The sequence below is a fragment of the Pinus tabuliformis genome, chromosome Q, assembly GCF_031772625.1.
Source record: "Pinus tabuliformis cultivar Carrire ecotype Pingquan chromosome Q, CPIR1, whole genome shotgun sequence".
Lineage (NCBI taxonomy): Eukaryota > Viridiplantae > Streptophyta > Pinopsida > Pinales > Pinaceae > Pinus > Pinus tabuliformis.
In genome coordinates, this window is record NC_142296.1 from 329684114 (window position 1) to 329708271 (window position 24158).

Genomic DNA, 24158 nt, shown 5'->3' on the forward strand with positions numbered 1-24158 from the left:
TCTAACCCTAATCTCCCTTCTAGAAGATCTTAGAGATCAATGGTTGAGATTATTTCTAAATCACTCAAATAATTAAATTATGTATCATTAGAAAATGACTTAATAGTCCACAATAATTGATTGACTATAATTATTGTACTTTTCCTAAATTAGACTTAGGAAAGAAGACAAATCACTTACTCCACCAAGCAAGCACCTAAAGAGACAATAAACCATCCCCCACATGCTAAGACACCAAGTCTATGCAAAAGGCCTTCCAAAGCTACTGTTAGCTTCAACATACCTCGGGGACACAATATCAATCAACGCCTCCTATTCATGCCCCTCCTTAATAGAGGAAAGGAAAAGGCATCGAGGAAGATTACATTGAACTACGCGCAAAGGGGATAACCTCCCAAGTGAAGTACGAGAACAAGGATACAATCAAGGGCGATCAATCATCCAGCTAAACTTGTGATTCCTATTAGAATGCCCTCAACATTAAATGAAAGCACATGATTATAGAAATGGTTAATGTAACTTGTAATAATGACCCACCTTCCTTCAAGAAGTATGCTAGATGAGGAAGAAAACAATGACCAAACATGCATGGACAACTCTGAGGCATAACTATTTGTAGATCATCAATAGGGTTGTTGGCTGGCAGGCTGATCAATTAGGAGAAATATTTTCTCCTAGGGGTTTACCCACTTGGGTGGGTAACAAGGACTATCGACTTGGCATAGCCACTAACAAGAATTTGGAAATGCTCTCAAACTTGAGTAGTTGGGTAGTCTTATGCATTCTTTCACAAAATGTGTAATAAAACTATTTTAGCATTTGAATTTAGTATTACAAACTTACAATGGCTTTTTCCTATTTTTTTAACTATTTTCTTTTACTTTTTCATTTATGTTGTTTCCTTGAACATGGCCTATATTTCTCAAGAAACACCAATGATTTCTTGAAGGAATGGTAAGGTTTTCCTAGGAACAAAGGCATTTCTCAAGAAACGGGTTACTCATCAAGGAACCAAAAACGACACTAGATACAGTTTTTCACATAGGTTTATGACAAGTAACAAGTTTCACCCAAATATGATGCCTCACAGTCAGGTTACACTTTAATCATCCTCTAAAGCAAATTGATACTAGAACTCAATCATTTGTTTTACTCTCAGAGCCACTTGTGTTCTTATAGCAACTTTAAAGGCCAAATTATCAAATAGATTTTTCCTGTAGGCCAACATACAATTATAGAACTTGATAAATCTCCAGGGTAACCCCATTGCTTCCAAACTAAGGGATCCTTCACCATTTCAGGAAAAAAATACTGAGAAAAAACATAAATGAAAAAGCAATAAGAACTATTTCGATGAAAATTGAGAGTTTTTTACTATATTGTAAAAGCATGACTACCTACTTCCTGGCATAACCGAACTTTTCAGGAAGAAAATATTGAAGAATGTAACTAGTGTTGATCTTCATAATTGTATTTGAATCATAATGTAATATATTTTTCAAAAGAAAGAAAAAAAAAATATTATGAAAGAAAAAAAAATATTTATTAGTATGGGTTGCATGCTTTATTATTATATTTCTAGGTCAAAGCCTCCATTGTAGGCTTCTAGGGTTTTTGTCTTGAAACCTAATCATTGTCATCATGTAATAGACCATTTTTGGGCTTTGTATATTGAGAAAGAAAAATTATTTTAATGTAAAATGAGTCAATTAGGCCTCTCCAACAAGTCAACCTCAAAGGGAGCTAGAAACCACTATATATAGGCAGCGACTCAACCTCATTTGGAGCACAAGACAAGCAAGTTCGATATGCAGTAGCTAGAGAAGAAAACGAAGAGTGAAATAACTAAGGAGAATGACAAAACCCTAGTGAAGAATGCGACCTTTTTCAAAAAATAAGAACACAAATTTCTCTATTTTCTACCACACGTGAAAGTTTTTGAGTTGTTGTAGGAGGGCCAAAATTTCAGATTTGCAGTAGGGAAAAAATTCTGAAAGCTGGAGGGCCGAAATTTTATGTTGTAGCTTGATAAATTTGTTTGACTACAAGAGACTACTGAAGTTTGGTTAATCATCTTGGAAGGTTGACTTGGTGGAGTGAGGGAAGTCTTTTGGTTTGGTCTAAGGTCTTGGATTGTCTCAATTTTATTTGAATCTACTAGTGGAAGAGTTTGGCTGGAGTTTCCCCTTCATAGAGGTTTTAGCCCTAGCTGAGTGCTTACTTTTAGTGTCATTGATCTTCATGTTTTTATTTGAAAATTGCTTGATGAGAAGAACATAAAGAAAGCTAATAAGAATATAATAATATCACAAGTAATTGTCAATATAAGAAAATATTTTTGTCTTTCTATTTTTCTAACATGGTATCAGAGCTAAGTTGAAGGAGGACAGAAAAAGGCAGCTTGAAGGTCTATTGAAAGAAGGAAGGATCAAAGAAAGGTTTCAAGACAATATCATAAGTAGAAGTCTTATTAAAGGGAAGAATATACATCTATAAAATCTATGGCAACTTCAATTAAGACATAAAATAAGCTAGAAGGGGCCACCAACTATAGAGCATGGAAGAAGAGGATGGATCACATCCTTGGAAAACACAAAGTATTGGATTTTGTTCAAGGAAAGGTGAAGGAACCCACAGATGATGTAAGAAAGGAAAATATAAGGAGACAAACATCTTAGCTATGAATCTAATTGTAGATGGAGTAAAAGACAACCTAATCCCCTATATATCCAATATAGAAATTGCAAAAGGGATGTATGAAGCTCTCTCCAAACTATTCACTATCAAGAACATTGGACAAATTGTTAGTCTCAAGAATGAACTAAGAACAATAAAGATGACAAAAGATGACATTGTATCTTCATATTTTGTGAGAATCTCCCAAATAAGAGATGAGCTCCAAGCTATTGATGAAATCATACCAGATAAAGAACTTGTGATTGTTGCTCTACTAGGTCTACCAAAATCATGGAGCTCCTTTGCATCAGGCATTAGTAGTTGGAAAGAGACACCATCATTTGAAGAAATGTGGAATGCATGCAGTCAAGAAGAAGCTTGCATCTCATTAGCAAGTAATAAGAAGGAAGAAGATGAGGACAACACTTCAAATGCATATTCTGCTCACTACAAGAAAAAGGGAGGAAATAAGAAGTTTAAAGGGCCAAAGAAGAAGATTGACCTATCTAAAGTAGAATGTTATCATTGTCATAAGATGGGACATTATAAGAATCAATGTCCTGAAAATCCTAGGAACAAGAACAAGAAAAGAGAAAGGGAACATGCAACAGTTGTTGAAGAAGCTCCACCTAAGAAGAACAATATTGAAGAATCTGAAGTCAAAGACTTATACTATTAAGGATTTCCTTGCATATCCTTCTAGATTATTGTGTTAAGATTTATAAAAATTTATTTATGTTTTGATTTCTAGAGTTCATAAATCTAATGTCTTATTAGAAACTCTTAAATTGTTTTTAATAAGTTGTAGGTATCCCTCAGAAAGATTGGATTAAAAGGGAGCCTTTACCATTTTATCAAAAGATAAATATATTGTTCTTTGTTTCCTCTTTCATGTTTGATTTCTTCCTCATATCGAGATTTGTTTGTATTGCATATTCATAATATTTTCTTTGTATTTTCCTTGAGAGGAAAGTTTGTAGAATACACTAAGGTCATGGAGGAAACTTCAAAGGAAAGCCCTGAATTATGAAAGAAGATCGTCGAAGAAAATGATGTCCTATAAGGTTTGTTAAAAGAACAACTCAAGGTATGTCTTAGAGTACAAGATTTGTTGGAAAATTTTCTTCATACAAAACGGTATGATTATTCTCATTTGAAATTTGTTTTATATTACTAACTCTCTTGTGTCTAGGGTCTTGAATCATAAATATTCTTGTTAAGGTGATTAATCACTAGATTGAATCTACCCTTATCATATTATCTCTTGTCATTTTGCTTTGATAAAACCCTAACCTTAGGGTTCACTGTAAAACCCTAACCTTTTGGTGCTTAGGGTATGTTAACAATAATGATGAAACCCTAGTCCTCTTAGGGTTTGAACCTATGATGAAATCCTACCCTCTTGATGTTTAGTGTGTGTTGATGTTATGAAACCCTAACATTTTTAGGGATTATTGCTGATGTCTAGGCTATATGATAAAACCCTAGATTTTTAGGGTTTGGTGAATTAGGGTTTATGACAAAACCTTTGTAATAGTCAATATAAGAGCCTAGAAATGGAACTTCAAGTGTATGTGCTTTTGTATAATTGAATCCCCAGCCTAGTCAAAATTTGATGTATATCTAATTTTGGAGTTTGATGTTTTCATCTGGGGTTTATGATAAAATCTTTGTAAGAAATTGATACAAGAAAATAATAACGAAACCCTAGATATGAAATCCTAGAATGTTAACTTGATTGTTGATATCCATGATTGATGAAATCTAGAGTTTGTGAAAAACCCCTAATACAATTTGACATAAAATTCAAGGCATAATATTGAATCACTAGATGTAATGATCACTGACTTGATCTAGTTGTTGATATCTAAGACTTTAAAAGTCTCATTGATGGAATCTAGGGTTTGTAACAAAACCCTAGCAAATTGTTGAAATCTAATATGTAAAAGATGTAACCCTTGTTGACTATGAACCTAACTAGGTTTAGGTATTTGATGTCTAAAGCTTGATTGTTTTGATGCTTCCTTTATAATGACATGATTTTGATATAGTTAACTTCATGTTTCTATATACTTGTACTTGGTTGTACTTGTTGTTGAAGATTTGCAAGTACATAATCTTCAAGATGTTGAAGATGTTCATAATTGAAGATAATTTGATAATAATAATGATGATGATGATATAAAGGAAGTTGCAAGAATGATGTATAGATGACCTTGTTGCCATAAAAAAGAATGATGTTCCTGAAAGAATGAAACTTTGAAAGGTTGAAGTTTCTCTGATGATATGATGATACAAATAAAAGAGCTTGTGTGGTTGGAAGAAAGAACTTTTTGTATATCTCCCCAATTAAGAGGGAGGGCATATTGTGTCAACTATAGTAAAAGACCTTGAAGAAAGAATGAAATCAGAGAATAGCTAAAAGCACTACAGATGGTTGATCGATGAAGTCATAAACAGAGACTTGGTTGTGTTGAGAAGTGCTAAGGTTGGTTTTGGTGTTGCTAAAGAAGTTAAAGAAGAAATTTTCCAACGAGATGTGTTTAATATGATGATGATCTAAGCAACATTAGAATGATTAAGGACCCCAAAGGCTTGTGTTAAATATGTATATATAGCGAAAGTTTATTACTAATTGGGGTTATGTTTGTGCAGTTTTCTCCATAAGAAGGTTGAACATTTGAAGCATACTTGGAATGGTGGATATCTCTGGTTTAATTAATAAGGAGAGATGAAGCATCTTGGGGCGACAAGATGCTAGGGAGGACATCTGGTCGGACTGTGATGATGTCTAGATCCCAAAGTAGGGAGGGTGGCGTTGGTCTTGGAGCTTTGACCTTGGATACACACCTAGATCCATAGGTTGGTGTTAGAACTAAACTCTGATGGTACCTAGAGTGGCTAAAGCTTGGAACACACATTAGTCCCACTCAGTTAGATACCCTGGTCAAGTATCTAATATGTAGCATTGTGTGTGTTGTGACTCTTCATAGATCATATCATTTTGAGATCTTCCATGTACTTATGTATATATGTAATTATGAATACCTCCCTAGTTGAGAGGGAGTGTTGAAGCATGTAACTAGTGTCGGTTTTCATAATTGTATTTGAGTCATAATATAATATATTTGCCAAAAATATATATATATATATATATATATATATATATTAGCATGGGTTTCATGCTTTATTATTATATTTCTAGGTCAAAGCCTCCATTGTAGGCTTCTAGGGCTTCTGTCTTGAGTCCTATTCATTGTCATCATGTAATAGACCCTTCTTGGGCTTTGTATATCAAGAAAGAAAAATTATTTTAATATAAATTGAGTCAATTAAGCCTCATTAAGGACAAGTCGGCCTCAAAGGGAGCCAGAAACACTATATATAGGCAGCAACTCAACCTCATTTGGAGCACAAGACAAGCAAGTTTGATCTGCAGCAGCTGGAGAAGAAAAGGAAGAGTGAAATATCGTAGCGAAGAAGAAGGAGACTTTTGTCAAACAAGAAGCAACCGAATTTCTCTATTTTCTACCACACGTGCGAGTTTCTAGGTTGCTACAGGGGGGCTGAAATTTCATATTTGCAGCAGGATTGAAATTTTGGAAGTTGGACAGCCGAAATTTTGTGTTGTAGTTGGGATGATGTTGTTTGACTAGAAGAGATTGTTGAAGTTTGGTTAGTCATCTTGGAAGGCTGACTTTGTGGAGTGAAGGAAGTCTTTTCGTCTAGTCTAAGGTCTTGGATTGTCTCAATTTGATTTGAATCTACTAGTGGAAGAGTTGACTGGGTTTTCCCCTTCATAGGGGTTTTAGTCCTAGCTGAGTGCCTACTTCTGGTGTCATTGATCTTCATCCTTTTGATTTGATAATTGCTTGATGAGAAGAACATAAAGAAAGCTAATAAGAATATCACGAGTAATTGTCAATATAAGAAAATCTTTCTACCTTTCTGATTTTCTAACAAAAGATTCAACATTGAAGAAAAGTTGAAAATCCCATAGATGCTCAAAAAGGAAACAAATCTAAATATTCTTACTCCATGTTAGTTTTCATTAGAGTGAAATGAATATGACGATTGATGGACACTAGATTTAAAAGCATATGATCTATTACTATTATTATTTTTTAAGCAGCAGAAAAGTATGCATTTAAGTGGCCCTATGCTGTCCACCCAGTGTTGTCATTAGCATATAGAACTCAATGAGGGCCATATGCTGCAACAATTATAATAAGGTTCTCCCTGCATATCATCCTTGGCCACCATAAAAAAGTCAATATCAATATGCATTAAATTCTGGTTCAAATACAATATCCATCTCAGCCTAATAGAAAGATACATACGTACATGTTTGTCATCTGCCAGCAAGATGATAAAATTTCCAATTTCTCCATATCTGTATCATTGTGATACGATACTTCTATTAATGTCTAAAAAAATTATCAAAGGTAGGTCAATGGTACTAAAAGAGTACCTTCAGTGTAGATATAAAGTGGGAGTGCAAACACTATCATTTTGTCAGCTTTGTGATTTACATGTGTTCCTGTCAATGTGAGAATGATGAAATTACTAATTATTTACAATCAATAGGCATATTTGTAGGCCAGCCAAACTCTTCAAGCAGAGCCAGGACCACACCATTTGACCAGCCAAAACCCGTCTGCAGCAACATCATTAGGTACATCATTAGGTACAAAAATGAGAATGTCAAATAAAAACATATGGAATAAAAATATACGACAAAGAACTCAATTCATTCAATTTATAGGAATGGGACCATTAGCAATATACCTGGGTTGTATATTCCCCACCACCTCCAATTTTCCCACAAGCTTCTACATCATATTTTTCATGCATCTGTCCTGTAATTTTGAAGGTTTCATAATTGGTCCTAAGCCACCTACGGGCTATGTCTTCTGCTAGTAGTTTTCCTTCTCTAGATTCATGTTTTGCTATGCCCTCACTAATAATATGCTGTGATGGAGCCCATCCATTCGGGAAGTCCCTGTAGATAAATAATTAAAAAGCTAAAGTGAGGTATTTATGACTGATGACATTTATTAATATGCAGTGAAGTCTGGACAAAATACTAACCATTGTTGCCCTGTATTCAACAATGATGTTGAGATTCCTGCTGGCTGAAGAAGCCCTGAGCTTCGAAATTTATGAATCACCTTTTCCACTCTAGTAGCATCTTCAAAATTATGACTTCTAAATATCAGAAGACATGCCTCAAACCAACCAAGAAAATTACTAAAATAAAGAGTAAAATTTAAAAGTAAAGAATTTTGGACAGCTGCAACTCTGTATGGCAAACAAATTGGTAGACTACAATTGGTTTTCCGTGGAAACACTGGGGTAACGCTGGTTTTAACGAGATATCATCCCCCTAGCCTAGGGGAATCAAGGCTTTCTAAGTAGCAGTTGGCTTTGCTTGTCAAAGTCAAGTTAGTGTCTTCCCTCGAGACGTTTTGTCCATTCCTCTTGGAGCACAAGCCCATATGCATACATTTTTTTCCTTTTTATGGCAGATATTTCCTCGTTCTCCAGTTGTTTGTACGTTGTAAGTCTCCCAGCCCTATCATGCAACTATTTGTTCTATGCTCCTTGATGTAATTATTTGTTCCGCGACGTAATATATGATGCATTTCTCCCCTAGAAAAAATGGTGAACTTAACCACCACTGTCTTAAGAACCTATCCTAGTAATTGCTTATGACAAGTTAAAATTCCACTGTTGGACTAACAGATATTCGACGTGACAAATTCTACCTGTGTAATCATAGTCATATTTAGCAAATGCACAAAAAGTGTAAGATCATTTGAATGTCAAATGTTGGACCCGATATACCATATAGCCAACAGTAGTGTAGGTTGAGTGGCATCCAATATGCTGATGTCAGAATCTTTTGTGAAAGATTTAAAAAAAAAATTACTTCGAAATTAAAAACTAAAAAAAATTGTTAGTTATTTTATTTCTTCTTGACATTGCCCAAAGGAAAGAATCAAATTTGACATACAATAGAGAACCTGGAATCAGAAGTATCTCGTAAATTCTTACGTAAATGACTATGAAAAGCAGCTATGTTTGAAATTTATATACAGCCATTGAGAACTGGAGTAAATTCATGTTCCTGAAAGGGGTGAACACGAGTCTATATGTGATATGGACTACCAGTGTATAAGTTTTGCAGACAAAATTGGACTGATTTGTGCATGTTCATACAAGTAACAGAGACAGACAGAAGGACAACCTGAATGAAAAGCTTCTACCCATAATGGGAAAAAGTTGGAAGAATAAATGTTCTTGTTTTGATTGCTTGCATCCCAAAGGTAAATTTCCTGCAAGTATAAGTTTGTGAAACTTGAGCAATGCAAATTGCAAAACATAAAACATAAAACAATACACTAAAATCATCCACGGAGCCCTCCATGATCTTAACATATTCACCATACAAACCTCTTCCTGCTGATCATTTACTTGAATGTGTTCGCACTTGAGTGGATCCAGCCAATAATCAAGCCACTGGCCCATCTCATCATTCCATAGGATTGTGTCAATTGCAATATGCCTAGCATTAGAAGCTTTAATGAAAGTTTTGGCAATAGAACTTTCACCAAGAGTTTTTGCAAAGAACTCTATATTCAGTTCCATCTACAAGAGAAAAAAGGTGATGAGTAACTATGACAGGCCAATCTTCAACACATGAATCTCAAATAAGAATTCTATACACCACCTGAGCATGTAAATCCAAAATATCCTGTAGAGAGGACTAAAGCTATGAAGAAGTTGGAGCACAAAATTAGAAAGGTAATGATGAAGATTCTCTTTGCCTTCAAGCTAAATATTTCTTATCATTGTCATAAATGAATAAAATGTCTGCTATTCTACCTACTGTTTGTTTGCCATAAATCTTTTTCATAATAGCTTCAAAATGGAAAGCCTTGTGCTGGAGAAAGCTTACCTGTAATAAAAAAACATTCAGATCTACAGGTATAATAGAAGTTGTATGCAATGTTGTAAGATTCTTCCTATCACTGCCAAACAAAAAGATTAATATCACCGAGTTGAAATCATATTCAATGATAATTTAACAAGCTTAGCATAAAGCCAATATGAAGTCTTCATATATAAATTCAAAAACATGGAAAAAATGCGAGAGGTATAGTTTTGAATCTTTGGAAAACATAATCTTTCCAATACAACCAATCAAACAATATTTCTAGAGACAATGAAATATAGCAGTTTTTATAGCATAACCTTTATATGCAAAAAAAAATTGATTTAAACACTTCTTATTGGTTGGAATGACTATTAGGCAATGTTGCATCCATGTGCCTCTTTTATATCACTAGATTAGCTTCCATTCTAAGTTACAAGAATGCAGATATGGGAACAAATACAAATACAAGATCAAGAAATTTTTTGGAAAAATCAAGATACAACATGGCTAAGATATGTCTCTCTCTCAGACACACACACATATGAAAAAGAAACCAGGGGGCATAACACTTTCAGAATACCATTCATAAATTTCAAATTTGGAAATAAAGCCAAAAAAGACAGTTAACATTAAAAGAGTCCTAACTCTCAATTTATAAATTGATTTGTAAGAAATTAGCGTTAGCATCCTTTTAAAGTTTTTTCTAATGCTTTTTTTTCAATTTTAGTGACCAAAACCTCAGCAGAAATAACCACAATGGTTGAAAAACCAGTTGATAACAGTTGAGATGCCTGGCAAAAAGACCGATACATTGTTTCAAAAGTCTGAAGTGCCACTGAAACATTTCAGTCATGTTTCAGAGATGTTTGTACAAGGAAATGCTTAAAAAATACAGAGACGTGTTTCCAACTACTTGGAGTGGAATTTCTAATAGCGTAGCTTCCATGAAATTCAGATTGCTTTCTGTCTGCCAACTTATTTTAGTCATGGTTAGACAAGGTTTTGCATATCTTTAAGCGGCTTTCTGCCATGGTAAGTGTGTACCCTGCTTATCAAATTGTCATGTAGATATGTTTTGAGACTCAAAATTAAGTCCATCACAGTACAATCTTCAATTAATTCAGATATTGGCCTCATATCATTATACTGAGAACGTTCAAAACTTTAAATTTTGTCCTCGGAATGTTCCAAGTTGGTTATCTTTTTCACTTTTATTGTTTCTATTATATTCACTCACACAAATTGCTAACTAGGAACAATTCCCCATTAGAGAAATTGCAAAGGCTTCCAGCTCCATATTTTTTTTGGCTAAAATAGGTCTCTTAGGCATTAATATAAACAGATGTATATATGCATTTGTTTTAAAAAGGTGCACCACAAAAGCAAGAATAGTATCATTTGTGGAGGTATGTTACCAAAGTCAAGCAAATGGGTTCTCGTGGTACATGGGAATGGAAGTGCAATTTATGCAAAATTGATAGCACCTTCAAGGGCCCTTACAAAAGAGTGAAGGCCCACAGTTTGCATGAAGAGATAAAGCATATTGAAGTGTGAACACATAGCAGAAATCCAGAGGTGAGGGGTACATTCAAGAGAGAGCAAGATGATGCTCAAAGGTTGAAGGATCAATGAAGCAAAATTGGCATAGGTGGCACTAGCAATCCTCAGTTGGGTCAAGGGTGCTAGCATTGTGCCAAGGATTGTTCACGAAGCAAGAAAGAGCGGGGCACTAGCAGTAGAAGAAGAGTTATCCAAGTCATCAAATCTAGGTAAAGACAATAGATTGTTAACGATACTTGATAATCAAGGTAGAGGAGGCTGACTCGAGAGTGGCAAGGGTCATCTTTGCTTGTGGCATCCTTTTTAATGTAGTTCGATCCTCATATTGTCAGAATTTTGGTGAGAGTGATTAACACAGCCCCTCAAGGTTACAAGGGGCCAAACTATGAAAAACTCAGAACAATTTTGCTAAAGAAAGAGAGGCAACTTCTTGATGATGTTTTGAAACCAATTCGTAACTCATGGGGTAGCACAAAGCTTTCCATTATCTCAGATGGTTGGACTGATACAAGGCGTAAGTCATTGATTAATGTCATTGCATCATCATCAAAAGTAATCGTGTTCATCAAAGCAAAAGATTGTTCGGGTGAGGTAAAGGATAGTAAGTTCATTGCTGAAATTTTAATTGTTGCTATTGAACAAATAGGGTGCAAGATATCATAGATAATGTACCTGTTTGCAAAGTTGCAGACTTAATTGTTAAGAATAGATATAATCACATATTTTGGACTCCTTGCATTGTCCACAATCTGAATCTGATTTTAGAAGAGATTGAGGCAACAACAGAATGGATTACGGAGGTCATAGGGCAGGCTAGGGAGATTATAAAATTCACCACCAATCTCAAGCAATAAATCGGAAATACTCCAAAATGGAGTTGCTCAAAGTTGCTGACACAAGTTATGCCTCAAACTTCATCATGTTGTGTCACCTTGTTGAAGTTAAAACTACATTAATGAGTATGGTGGTGGGTCCAACTTGGGCTGATTGGAGACAGGTAGATTCATGTTGGCATTGTTAGATTTGCAGAGGCATCAGTATGTTGCCATTGATGTCAACCTGATGGTAGTGTGTTGGCAACTTGGCATTGATGATAGCATGTCGGTGATGTGCATGGGAAGATGATCGTGCCAAGGGAAATGATCAGAGATCTGGTAGTTGGAGTCTTCAATAGAGAACAATCATAGTAGCAGGTTAAGTGAAGAACCTATAAAGTCTTATAACTATGGTGATTAGATGGCCCAAGCTTTGAGGGAATTTCTGCCTTGGCATATTATCTCAGATGTTCCTGGAAGTAACACAGTTGGATAATGCTCGGAAAGACCTTTCCAACTGTGTGTGGAACTCTGATAAAGGCCTCCAGTATTAAAAGTTATAGAAGGTCAAAGTTGCAGGATGAGAGGTCAAGGTTTAGGGCCAAATTTGGTGATACCTTTAATGTTACCCAAACTTGGCAGTATTGTGGCGTTTCCCCAAATTTGGCAGATGGTAGTGGGACAACAGAAAATGCCCCTGACCCCTGACCTAGTCAAGCCATCGGCCTATCGGTCCTCGCTGCAGGAAGCAATGGTTTGATCGATGCCCTAACCTCTTACTCTCGACCTGTGTGGGACCCAGCACCGGCGACAAAGACATGTGACAGCATAGACAAGTAGAGAGAGGACACATGGTAGTGTCTGATTGGCCGAATAGTGACATCAGCATGATGATGTGGCACTCCGTCGTAGACTATGCCAATTTGTTTGGTGGTGTTTTCCCGTTAAAGTGTTTTTGGGCCCAAAACAAATAAATGGCCCAAAGTCAGGTATCTTGGGCTACTCCGACCTCCAGGTTAGTTGGAGGGCAAGTGAAAGCACACAGCGAAAAAGGTGGGCCAACCCCCAACTCTCGACCTCTGTTGTCAAGTTAAGCCCTTTTGTGGTTAAGTTGTTGGTTCTAGCCTGTGGACATATATATATATATATATATATATATGAAAGTGCCAAAGTGCTAAGGGTGTGCAAGTCCTGAGCAGAAGAAGATTTAAGCACCTCTACCTTTGGCCCGTGGTCTCAACACTTGGTCACCTACACTAAAGAGCTGAGTATTGAAGGAGCCAGGGCAGCCAAGTAATATAAGTGTTGACAATTGTTGCCCTGTGATTACATCACCTGATCACATGCATAAAGGGGGCTAGATTAAAGGGGTCGACGTTGTTCTGAATATGGCAAAACTACAATTAATGGCTTCGACAAGGAGACAAGGCCGTGAGGACCACGATTTGCAGAACACATAACGAAGCTCTATCCACAGAATGATGAACCATCTCAGAGCACAACATTTGTACAGTGAAAGAGTTACAAGCAAGGAGAGTCATACAAGAATTTATGATCTCTAATGGCGTGCTGTAGAAGCTCATTCCCTTAAATTAATTCTATTATAGTGATGGTGAGACAGAATAGAGAATTAAGGCTGAGAGGGCCACAATTTACATAGAGAATTAATGAATTGCCAAGGCCGAAAAGAACAAGTCATACCTGAGTGTTCCTCACGCCACGAAGAATTCAATGAGAAAAATGGCCTTAGGAGTTTGAAGTACAAACCAAGCTCGGAGAGCCATGTTGAAGTACATCTTGAGCCCTATGAGCCTTAAAGAGCTACAATGGAGAGTCTTACTAGTGTTCCGTGATTGAACAGGCGGAATTTAATTAAGGGGTTCTTTGAGTGTAGAATTTGTTTCTAGATCCATCGCATAAGTATTGGTTGTATCAACATTTCAAACCAACATATGTGGTTCAATTCTCAGCATGGAAAAACACAACAAATCCCATTCTCTGATTAATGCAACTACAGTAACTGAGTAAAAGGACACAACAGCAAAATGGCAATCCATATTTAGGTATGCTCTTGGGCAGACTGTAGAGTGATGCATAGAAGTTCCAGTATCGATCCCTCTGTATCAGTTGAACAAAACACAAGATTGCAATAGTGCAAATGAGGGGTCTGCAACATTATTGAGAGATGAATGGACATTGCTCAGTGAGCAAGGAGTGCTTTGTGTGAGTATGTGTTGCAAAGAAACGCTAAGAGAGCATGAGGAGCATGAAGGTCGAGAGTTGTTGATTGTGTAGACTGTATGCAGGATGAGAGAAGAGAAGTCGATGGAGAGTGGTCAAAATGAGCAGAAGACAAGTGTTGCATGGGCTGAGTGAAGTGAAGGTTGTTGAGGAGAACAGAGAGCTGAAATTAGGTTGAGTGTATTGAAAATTGGCAGCTCAGAGATGAATTTCCTTAAATAAAATCTCATTTCTGACAATTTTGGAGTGACTTTCTAAAAATAGAAAGTCATAACTCGCATATCAAGTATGACCTTCCAAAAATAGTAAATCACCTTACATCAATTGGTAATCAAGTATAGTTGAATGAAAATCACTTAACTTATCATTAATCAATCCTAATAGTTCAATTTCAACTTAATCATCAATATTATTATTATTATCCTTTATGATATTGTTGGGTCCCTCATTTTGAGAACCAAGTTTGACAGATTTGGAGGCTGACCATATTTTGCCCAGAGATAACCGTTGGAAAGTAGCGAAGGAGACAGCTGGAGAAGAAGAAGGGACCCGACAAAGACCAGCAGTTGCAGAAGGATGGCCAGAGAAACCCAAACGTAGGCAGTCATAGCCGAGTTGGGAGGAACATCGACAGCCGAGGAAGCGGATGCAACTGAGCAACAGAGGCATTTGAAAGAGGAAAAGGGCAAAGCATCCGAGGGAGATGTAGCAGTCCAAGCGAGCACAGGGTTTAAGAAGGTCAAGGGGAAAGTCAAGAGAGGAGGGAGACGGAGAGTATATTGAAATATTGTTGCGGAGCTGTTCGAGCCCACTCTGTTCCTTATTATCTTGTTTATGTATTGCTCTATCATGTTAGTTTTCTTGTTATGTCTATGAGGCCTTCGAGCCAGATGAAATTGTTGTAATGTTGTGGGATTTAATAGAAGAAGAGATTACAAGGATACATGAGTACCTTTGTGTATGGTCTTATGTGGCTTTTTCAAAATTTTAATATGCTTGTACCTGTGTGATATTACTTCTCTATGTGCACTTGATCTATTATGGTTGGGTCTCTAACTGTTATAGTTCGGAGTTTATTGGGTATTGATAACCTCCATGTGGTTCATTCCGACACTGGATTCCAGCCCCTTAACTAACTAAGGTCACGACACGCCTCAGGTGAGACGCCTTATTCATCCTGAATAAGGTGAAAATGTCAGCGTTGTGCTAGACTACGACAGAGCCTTTGTTGGCCCCTATGCTTGAACTCGAGGCCTCAATTATTTTTCTGCCAACAAATGGTTCCGTTGTCGGGACTTGAAAATTTCAAAAGGGGTTTGGAATATGGTGTCGAGGATCTTTAAGGAGCTGCAAGATTAGTGGCATGAACAAGTAGATCAGTTTGCTTCTCAACAAGCTCAACTCCATTCTCAAAGTGTGAAGCGGCTGAAGGAAGAAATCCTATACACAAAACCTACAAGCGATCAATACGAGATCTTCTGGTGCAATTTCCCAGAATAGCTCTACAATTAGTTGCAAAGATTGCAAATAAAGGAAAAGACCAACGGGCAGAACCGATCTCACCGTACCTAGACTTAAGAAGATCTTGTTGAGCTACATCGGCTTGACACGAATCTTATGCAAGTTGTATATTTATGGGTGCAGACCACATTAGAGGGATATACTATTGAGTTTGCTACAGAAATCATTGATCCTTCTCTAAGGTTGAGGTCGTGTTCAAGTCGGGGTTACGGGGAAGACTACTAAGGGAAATTTCGATGTGGGTTAAGGTTTTGATGGTGGAAGAAAACTTGTTGGTGTTCTAGAACCAACCCATGGCAGCGTAAAAGCCTGGTACTAGGGGAAGGACCTAAAGGGAGGGATGCTACCTAGCAGGGAGCTATGAAAACATTGAAGCAAGGTTGCACGAAACGGGGAAACGGGTACGAGTTTCTGAAACGGGAATCGATGCGAAACGCGACCTCCCCAAATTTTGGAAACGGGGAAATGCGAATATATATATATTAGGACATTTAATAAATATGTGCAATCATAAAGCATATATGATACATTCTAATTTATTACATTATGATAAAATTGTCAATTGTCAATGCATAATCTATAAGTCTCTAAATTTACATAACATTTAATCATGAATGATCACATAATGAAAATAGAAATATCCAAAATCAGCCACGAGAAATTTCTAATTTCTTGTCTTGTGCTTGATTGGGAGTCTCCTCCTACATAGTCGAACGACCTTAATGCTCTTGATTAAATACAAGTTTCATACCCTAGTACCCTACATGCTCTTGATTATTGGGAGTCTCCCCTGCATAGAGGGCTTGGTTCTCTTGATTAAATACAAGTTCCGTACCCTAGTACATGATAAAATCCAATGGAAACATTGCAATCCCCCCAATCCTGAAATCCTGAAAAACAGATAAGTCTGCTAGATTTTGAGTGAGATCTAAAATTCTACTTTCTCCATATGAAATCCAATGAGGGCAAAACCAATTTCAAACATCCTGAGTCATTTCATGGTAATGTTAAAAATTTAAGTAAAAGGATGAAAATTAAGAATTTAACATTACCATGAACTGCATATGCCTCAAACTTCCTGATGAACTGCATATCAACACTAGGGCAAAAGTTCACTTTTATAACTTTAGACAGGCATCTAGAAGCAACTAGAAGTCATTAGGAAAACCTAATAATAAATTAGAAAACAAAAAAAAAAAAAAAAAATTAAAAAAAAACACAAGTTACAAGTGGAAACGTGCGTCGTACGGCCATGAAACGCATTTCCAGCCATACTGGCCACGTTTCCGCATCGAGAAATGTGCCAGTACGGCCGGAAACGCGTTTCACGGCCGTACCACATGCGTTTCAGGGTTTCGTTTCCGTTTCCGTACGGAAACGGCCTCCTACCCTGCGTTTCCTGCAACTTAGCATTGAAGAAATGGATGCAAATGACTTCTGGAGGGCCATAGATTTGAGGGCACAAAGGAGAACGCAGATAGCTGAAAAATGGCGGGAGAGAGCTCTAAGGGAGATCGATATAAGACAGAAAGAGCTACACCAAGCAGGAACAGTGTTAGGAAATCCAGGAGAGAGAAAGAGAAGGAAGTCGGTTGAAGTTGTGGAGCAGTGGGGATAGAGATAGAGTGGAGGTTGGCCCATCAGGAAGAGTAGAGACAACCATAGCAGTAGTGAGTCAGAGAAGTCACAGGGACCCCACTCTGCCAGCAGAGATGGGAACATTAGATGGAATGGGCTTCATAGGCCCCAAGGAAGGCCCGGATGATGACATGCACTTCACCATGAGAAGATTGTTTTCTGAGAATGATGTGTCCCCCATGAGTAATGATTTGCCTCCCCGCAGCTCAAGTAGTATCTTCCCCAACCTTCCCCTGGTACTTTATCACAACCCTGATCAATTTTTGTCTAAGTTAATCAAATTCATAAAGGTTCACAATGTGCACACTACCTACAAGGCTGGTACCAGTAGCAGTAAAAATAGTAATAGTAGTACAGGTCTCCAAGGTTCATCACAACCTAGTTCTCAGGGATTTATACTCCTCCCACAAAGTCAATCAAGCATGGCGAGATCCTTTACTCGATATCCCAAGTTCTCTGGAAGAGGGAATGAGGATGTAGAGCAACACTAGTACTTATGCGAAGCCATCTGGAGGGCTCGCCAGACCCCGGATACTATAAAGTTGATTGAATTCCAAACCACTCTTCGGGAGAGGGCATTGAGATGGTTCATCAAATGGTCTACATTACAACAGAATCCAATGGTAGATGAAGTCAAACAGGAGTTTGTTCAAGAATTTAAGCTTCCCTAGACCAACCAGCAGGGGTTGTCTGAGTTATGGAAAATCAAGCAGCGGGAAGGGTTAACTATCTGGGAACTAATGTAGAGGTTTAAGGATGCGATTGGCAAGCTGAGCTACCCGATTGACTCCAATCATCAATAGGATTGGTTCATTAAAACATTATTACCCTTACTCTCAAGTCGTTGACTCAGTAGAAAATTGATACTCTGCAAGACGCCCTAGAGCAGGCGACTCGAATCGAGGCTATGGCTGGATACCCACATGAATACTGGGGGAGAGCAGCCTCACATGACCCCTCTATATTAGGTCTGCAGCATCAAATTGCAGATCTGACAAAGAAGCTAAGGGAATTGCAACCGGCACGACCTGCACGACCGCATGTATGGTGTACCAACTGCCTTCTCAAGGGGCACCATGCTGCGGAGTGTGTAAGGTTGCGAGGCCCGAGCAATCCCTCTGCACTGGCGGGGCCATCCACATCTTTACCCACCGCAGGGGTTCCGCATATCAGAATGCAAGGTCTCTACACAGGGCACAATCAGTTTCATGCATTTCCAAACCAGGAAAATGCAGCACCAACCGAGTATTGCGAAATATGCAAAACATATGGGCATCTCCCTCATCTCTGTCCAATGTTGCAGAAGTGTTCCAATGTTCCAAACAACACTTTTTGTGAATTTAGTGTTTCGCCAACTCACCATATTGATCAGTGTAGAGCGTTGGACGCCTTAGCTGATCGATTGGATCTAACGGCTTATCGAATCAATGAGACTCCTTGAGGACGAGGAGACAGAGGAACAAGGGGGGGAAGAACAAGACGCAGAGGTCTGGTTCATTGCTACAACTGTGATCAGGAGGGGCATGTTGCAAGAGATTGCCCGCTACCCAGAAGACCTTGGTGCTCTCAGTGAAGGGTTAACACATGCAATGGAAGATTGTCTAGAGCTGATCACTAGATGGGAAGAGCGCAACTGCCAAAGGGGAGCAAATTTAATCAATGCTAAACCAAGGTTATCGGAGACAGCTCCCTCTCAAACATCAACATAGTCACCCGTGGAGGGAAGAAGACTGGAGCTGACGTTGGAGCCACTGAACAGCCCAGAATCATAAAACTGGCCTCCCCAAAATGCTCATATGATTCTGAACAGCAAAAGCGGTACTACAAAGAAGTCGCAGAGACTTTTAACAAATTGACTTTAAGCGGTGAACCCCAAGGAGAACAGCCAGGATTTTCAAAAGCTAGGAGCCCGAACCTACCACAATCCAATGCTCAACCCATAGCAGAATGGTTCAGACTATTTTTGTAAATTTTGAATGATGATCAAATGCTCGGATACTTGCAGGAAAGTCTTAAATCTGCTTTCAAGGATGGAGCGGCCGAGGAAGGAGTCATTTTTGCCAACTTACTGAGAGACACTCTCGGAGGGTGCAAAGGAACAAGAAGAGAACGGGGAAGGGAGTTATGGATTGATGCTCAGATTGTGGGCTTCCAGATCAAGGATACAATGTTGGATCTGGGCTCAGATGTGAATATCCTACCAAGAAAAACTTGGGAAGCCCTGGGAAGGCCGAAGTTGGTGTTTTCTCCAATTCAACTACGTATGGAAAATCAATATTGTATCCTTCTGGTTGGAAGGTTGGAGGACGTAGAAGTTGACATAGCAGGGGTGAAAACTTATGTTGACTTTGAAGTAATAGACATTATGGGGGACAAAGACCCCTATCCGACATTGCTTGGAATAGACTGGGCCTTTGAGAATTACATGATAATTGATCTAAAGGAGTTGATGACATTTGAAGTGGAGGGAGTTAGAGTGATCCAACCCCTAGACCCATACCAAGGACCAAGGTTCACTGAGTCGGCAGATAACAGGGAAGAACCTGAGTTGTTGGATCAGCTGTACCGACTGAGAGCAAGAAGAAGAGAAGACTATATCAATCTGACGGCAAAGGGATCGATCAGATGGAGGAGCATTCAGAGCAGAGGTCGGCTCTGAGGCCACTTGGGATGACTAGCAACAAGGAGGGTATGAGATCAAAATCAGGAGTTGCGCCACGATCCATCGTATCAATTGGGTTGGTACTGAGGTACGAGAATTCCCTATTTTCAATGGCATGGACTTGGTTAATGATTTTCTTAATATAGTTGATGCAACTATCTCTGAAGAACACAAAGTGCCCTTACTGGATGTCACCTTACAAGCGACACCAACAAGGTGGTGGGGATCTCACCGCAACCATCTCAAGGAATGGCAGGAGATTAAGATAACGATGAGAGTCAGATTTGGGCATTCAGAGGATTACCCACAAAACTTCATTAAGTACAGGGGGAGCTCCGACCCTCGGCAACACCTACAAGATTGTAAGGCCAACTGGATCAGGGAAGGGCTTCCAAAGGACTTATGGGTGCATAGATTTATACACACCCTAGGGACATTTCCGAAGGCATGATACGTAAAGGAAGAGATAAGGAGACAGACTGCTGATTGGGATTGTATGGCAACTCAATTTATCAGAGATTTTTCCTTTACCAATGGTGATGAATGAATCGCGACTACTTTGCAACCCATTAAACAAGTTCTGCTCACAGCAGGATAGTTGACAGAGGGATTTATAGACCAGGACACCCTTGAGCATCTATATGAATCCAGATTCCATGAAGGTGTAGCTTGTGGAAAGATCGAACAGGAGCCGGATGAGGATGACTTGGAGGAATTGAGACATCTAACATTCAAGGAAACTGAGGGGGAACAGAGTGTTGAAGATGGGCCTGTAACCAATAGTCCGCAATTACTACCTTTGAAGTTGTGGAAACATAACATCGACACTAATGAGAACTCGAAGCTAGCCTCAATAGGAGATTATTGGGATGTGAAAAGTACCAAGGAAATCTTTGATCTCCTGAAGCTTAAGGGGATCAAGGGAGAGTTAGGGGAGATGAAGATTGTGCTTAAACCTGATGCAAAGCCAGTGAAACATCAACCATATAGGCTAAATCTAAGAGTCAAAGAGAAAGTGAAGAAGGAGATAGATAAAATGTTGGCGGCAGGGCTTATATTCCCAATCGACGAGGCTGAGTGGGTCAGTCCAATTGTTATACAGGGAAAAAGGACACTGAAGAAATTCGGGTCTGCATGGATTTCCGCAGTCTGAACAATGTCTGTGTTCATGACCCCTTCCCTACCCCATTCAGTGACGAAGTTCTAGACAATGTGGCAGGAAACGAAGCTTACTCGTTTACAGATGGATTCTTTGGTTACCATCAAGTCTGGATTGCGGAGGAAGACAAGAAGAAAACCACATTCACCACTAAATGGGGATCCTATGCATACCATGTTATGCCTTTTGGACTCAAGAATGCACCAGCAGTATTCTCAAGAATTGTAATTGCTGCTTTCAGGGATTATATTCACAGGTTTCTAGAAGTTTACATGGATGACTGGACCATCTACAGTTTGCTAAAGAAGCATTCCAATTTGCTCTGAGTGATGTTTGACCATTGTAGACAGCTGCAAATTTCCCTAAACCTGAAAAAGTGCATATTCGTTGTCCCTTTCGGGACACTTCTGGGCCATATAGTCTGCAAAGATGGAGTATGTGTTGATCCTACTAAGGTCGCAGTGATTTTGAATATGGGGCCGCCAACAACTGTTAAACAACTGAGATCCACCCTTGGTCACACAGGATATTATAGGAGGTTCATCTGCAACTATGCTTCAATTACTGCGCCACTGGAGAAGTTATTGAAGAAAACTAAAAGGTTTACATGGTCAAATGAATGTGAAGTTGTTTTTAATGTGCTGAAGGAAAAACTAGCAAGTGCACCAATCCTAGTTTATCTAGATTGGAACAAGCAATTCCATGTCCACATCGAGTATCGCCTTGGGGGTTGTCCTGGCTTAGCCCGGAGATGGAAATCTTGATCACCCCTACTTTGCTAGCAGAAAATTATCCACGACAAAAAAGAATTATACCACCACTGAGCGCAAAGTGCTTGCGATGGTATATTCACTACAAAATTTTTGGCACTATCTCCTGGGGGATCCGTTCAAATTCTTCATTGATCATTCTACCCTGAAATACTTGGTGAATAAGTCCATACTCGAAGGAAGGATTTGAAGATGGCTTCTGTTGTTCCAAGAGTTCACATTTGAAGTAATTATCAAGCCAGGAAGACTGAACGTAGGCCCCGATCACCCTTCTCGGTTAGAGTCAAGCGAAATTGGAGGATCAATAAATGATCAACTACCAGATGTTGACCTGTTTCGAGTCGAAGCCATACCAGACGACTTGGAGGATATTGCAGTATTTCTAGCCACAGGTAAATGCCCAAAGTGCTACACAACGACACAGCGAAGGCGCATGGTGGTTCGCACTACAGATTACCAGTTGATCACAGGACAGTTGTACAAGTTGGAACTTGATCAGATATTGCAAAGATGTGTTCTTGATCATGAGAAACAGGATGTATTGTGGGAGTGTCATTCAGGAGTTGCATGTGGGCATGTTGGGGGGAAGGCCACCGCAAGGAAAGTGTTGCAGGTGGGACTCTGGTGGCCCACAGTTTTCCAAGATGCAAAGGAATACGCCAAGAGGTGTGACATTTGCCAAAGGGTTGGAAAGTCATCACACTGGGATGAACTGCCTTTGCAACTATTACGAGCACTACAGGCTTTTGAGAAATGGGCAATCAACTTTGTAGGACCTATTAACCCATCGGCACACCACTCCCACACCAGATATATTATCACCGCCACAAAGTACCTTACCAGATGACCTAAGGCAGCAACATTCAAAGATTGCACTGCAGACATTGCCACCAGAATCATTTTTGAGAATATCAACACCCAATTTGGGTGCCCCCAAAGCCTCACCAGTGACCAGGGGACCCATTTCATTAATGAAACAGTGGCCTCATTATTACAGAATTTTATGATATAGCACAATAAGAGCAGCCCCACCCTCAAGTAAACGGTACTGTGGAAGCTTTTAACCAAATCTTAGAGAGGGGACTCACCAAGATATGCTTGGCCAACAGAGACGATTGGGATGAGCGGGTGTCAGCTACACTATGGGTCTATCGTACAACTGTCAAGTGCTTACACAAGTATACGCCCTTCCAGTTAGTATATGGATGAGAAGTTGTAGTACCTACCAAGTTTACCATCTCCAACCTCTTCATTGTGCACTGCCAACCTCTTCAATGCTTTGGGAACTAGACGAGGCTAGGTTTTTGGCAGATTTCCACCAAATTGTCGAAAAGCAGAGGCAGAAGGCATGGCATGACAGGCATATCAAGCAGAAATCCTTTACAGTTGGAGGACATGTTTTGCTATACAACAGTAAATTCTTAAAGTTTCCTGGGAAGCTACAAATGCATTGGTTGGGACCCTTCATTGTTGCAGAAGTGAAAGAATTAGGAGTTGTCAAGCTTGCACAATTGGATGGTGTTTTACTGTTGAGATGGGTGAATGGTGCACACCTGAAACCTTTCCATGGCTCGAACAATTCTGCACCAAATTGATTGAATCTCCGAAAGGGGATCGTAGGTAGGTTTAGGTAGAGTTAGTCAGTCCTTTGTAGTATATCAGTTGCGTCAGTTAACTTAGTTGGTCAGTTGTTCCAGTCAAATTCGGTCAAGAATAAACTTTCGTCAGTTCTTTTAGTTGCGGAAGTATTTTCACCCCGCTGCAATTGCTTGTGGTCAGGGAGTCACATGTGTCAGTTGTCGTATCCATAATAATTAAGCAATAATTCCCTGTGTTAGTTCGAATGTGTTAGTTCGAATTTGGGCTAAATCATTCTCGTAATATCCCTGGGACAATTTGTCATCAACTTCTAAGGTTTTGCCATCATAGCACCATAATTACCCATAAATTCCACCCTCCTTTTACAGTTTTGCATCATCTGAGTCAGGTCCAGCTCAGTCGTCTTCATTGTTGCCATGGTTGGGACCGAGTGGTGAAAGTTACTATATTAATTAGTTAAATGGTCTAATCACAAACATTGTGTCGGTCTTTTCTATTTAATTTGCATGGCAACGATAATTTTCTCAGAACCAAAAACTAAGGTGGTCAAATTGCCCAGTCTGGAGTCTGTATCTAA

The 24158-nt window shown here is 38.9% G+C and overlaps 2 protein-coding genes across 2 annotated transcripts; one reads left to right on the plus strand and one right to left on the minus strand.

Annotated features, from left to right (window-relative positions):
- Positions 1-6940: 6940 nt before the first annotated feature.
- On the minus strand, positions 6941-9750 carry LOC149219524 (putative trehalase). Its single transcript, XM_089382612.1, has 6 exons — positions 9638-9750; positions 9133-9327; positions 8927-9014; positions 7768-7867; positions 7465-7678; positions 6941-7333 (listed from the first exon to the last, which is right to left on the minus strand). Exons 2-6 carry the CDS (start codon positions 9325-9327, stop codon positions 7247-7249), a joined length of 684 nt encoding a protein of 227 aa, XP_089238738.1. The 5' UTR covers positions 9638-9750; the 3' UTR covers positions 6941-7246.
- Positions 9751-17465: 7715 nt separating this feature from the next.
- LOC149219525 (uncharacterized) lies at positions 17466-22829 on the plus strand. The gene is made up of 7 exons (XM_089386848.1): positions 17466-17627; positions 19397-20039; positions 20200-20374; positions 20705-21130; positions 21247-21468; positions 21559-21872; positions 22195-22829. The coding sequence occupies exons 1-7, from the start codon at positions 17466-17468 to the stop codon at positions 22827-22829; spliced, it is 2577 nt and encodes an 858-aa protein (XP_089242974.1).
- Positions 22830-24158: the final 1329 nt, after the last annotated feature.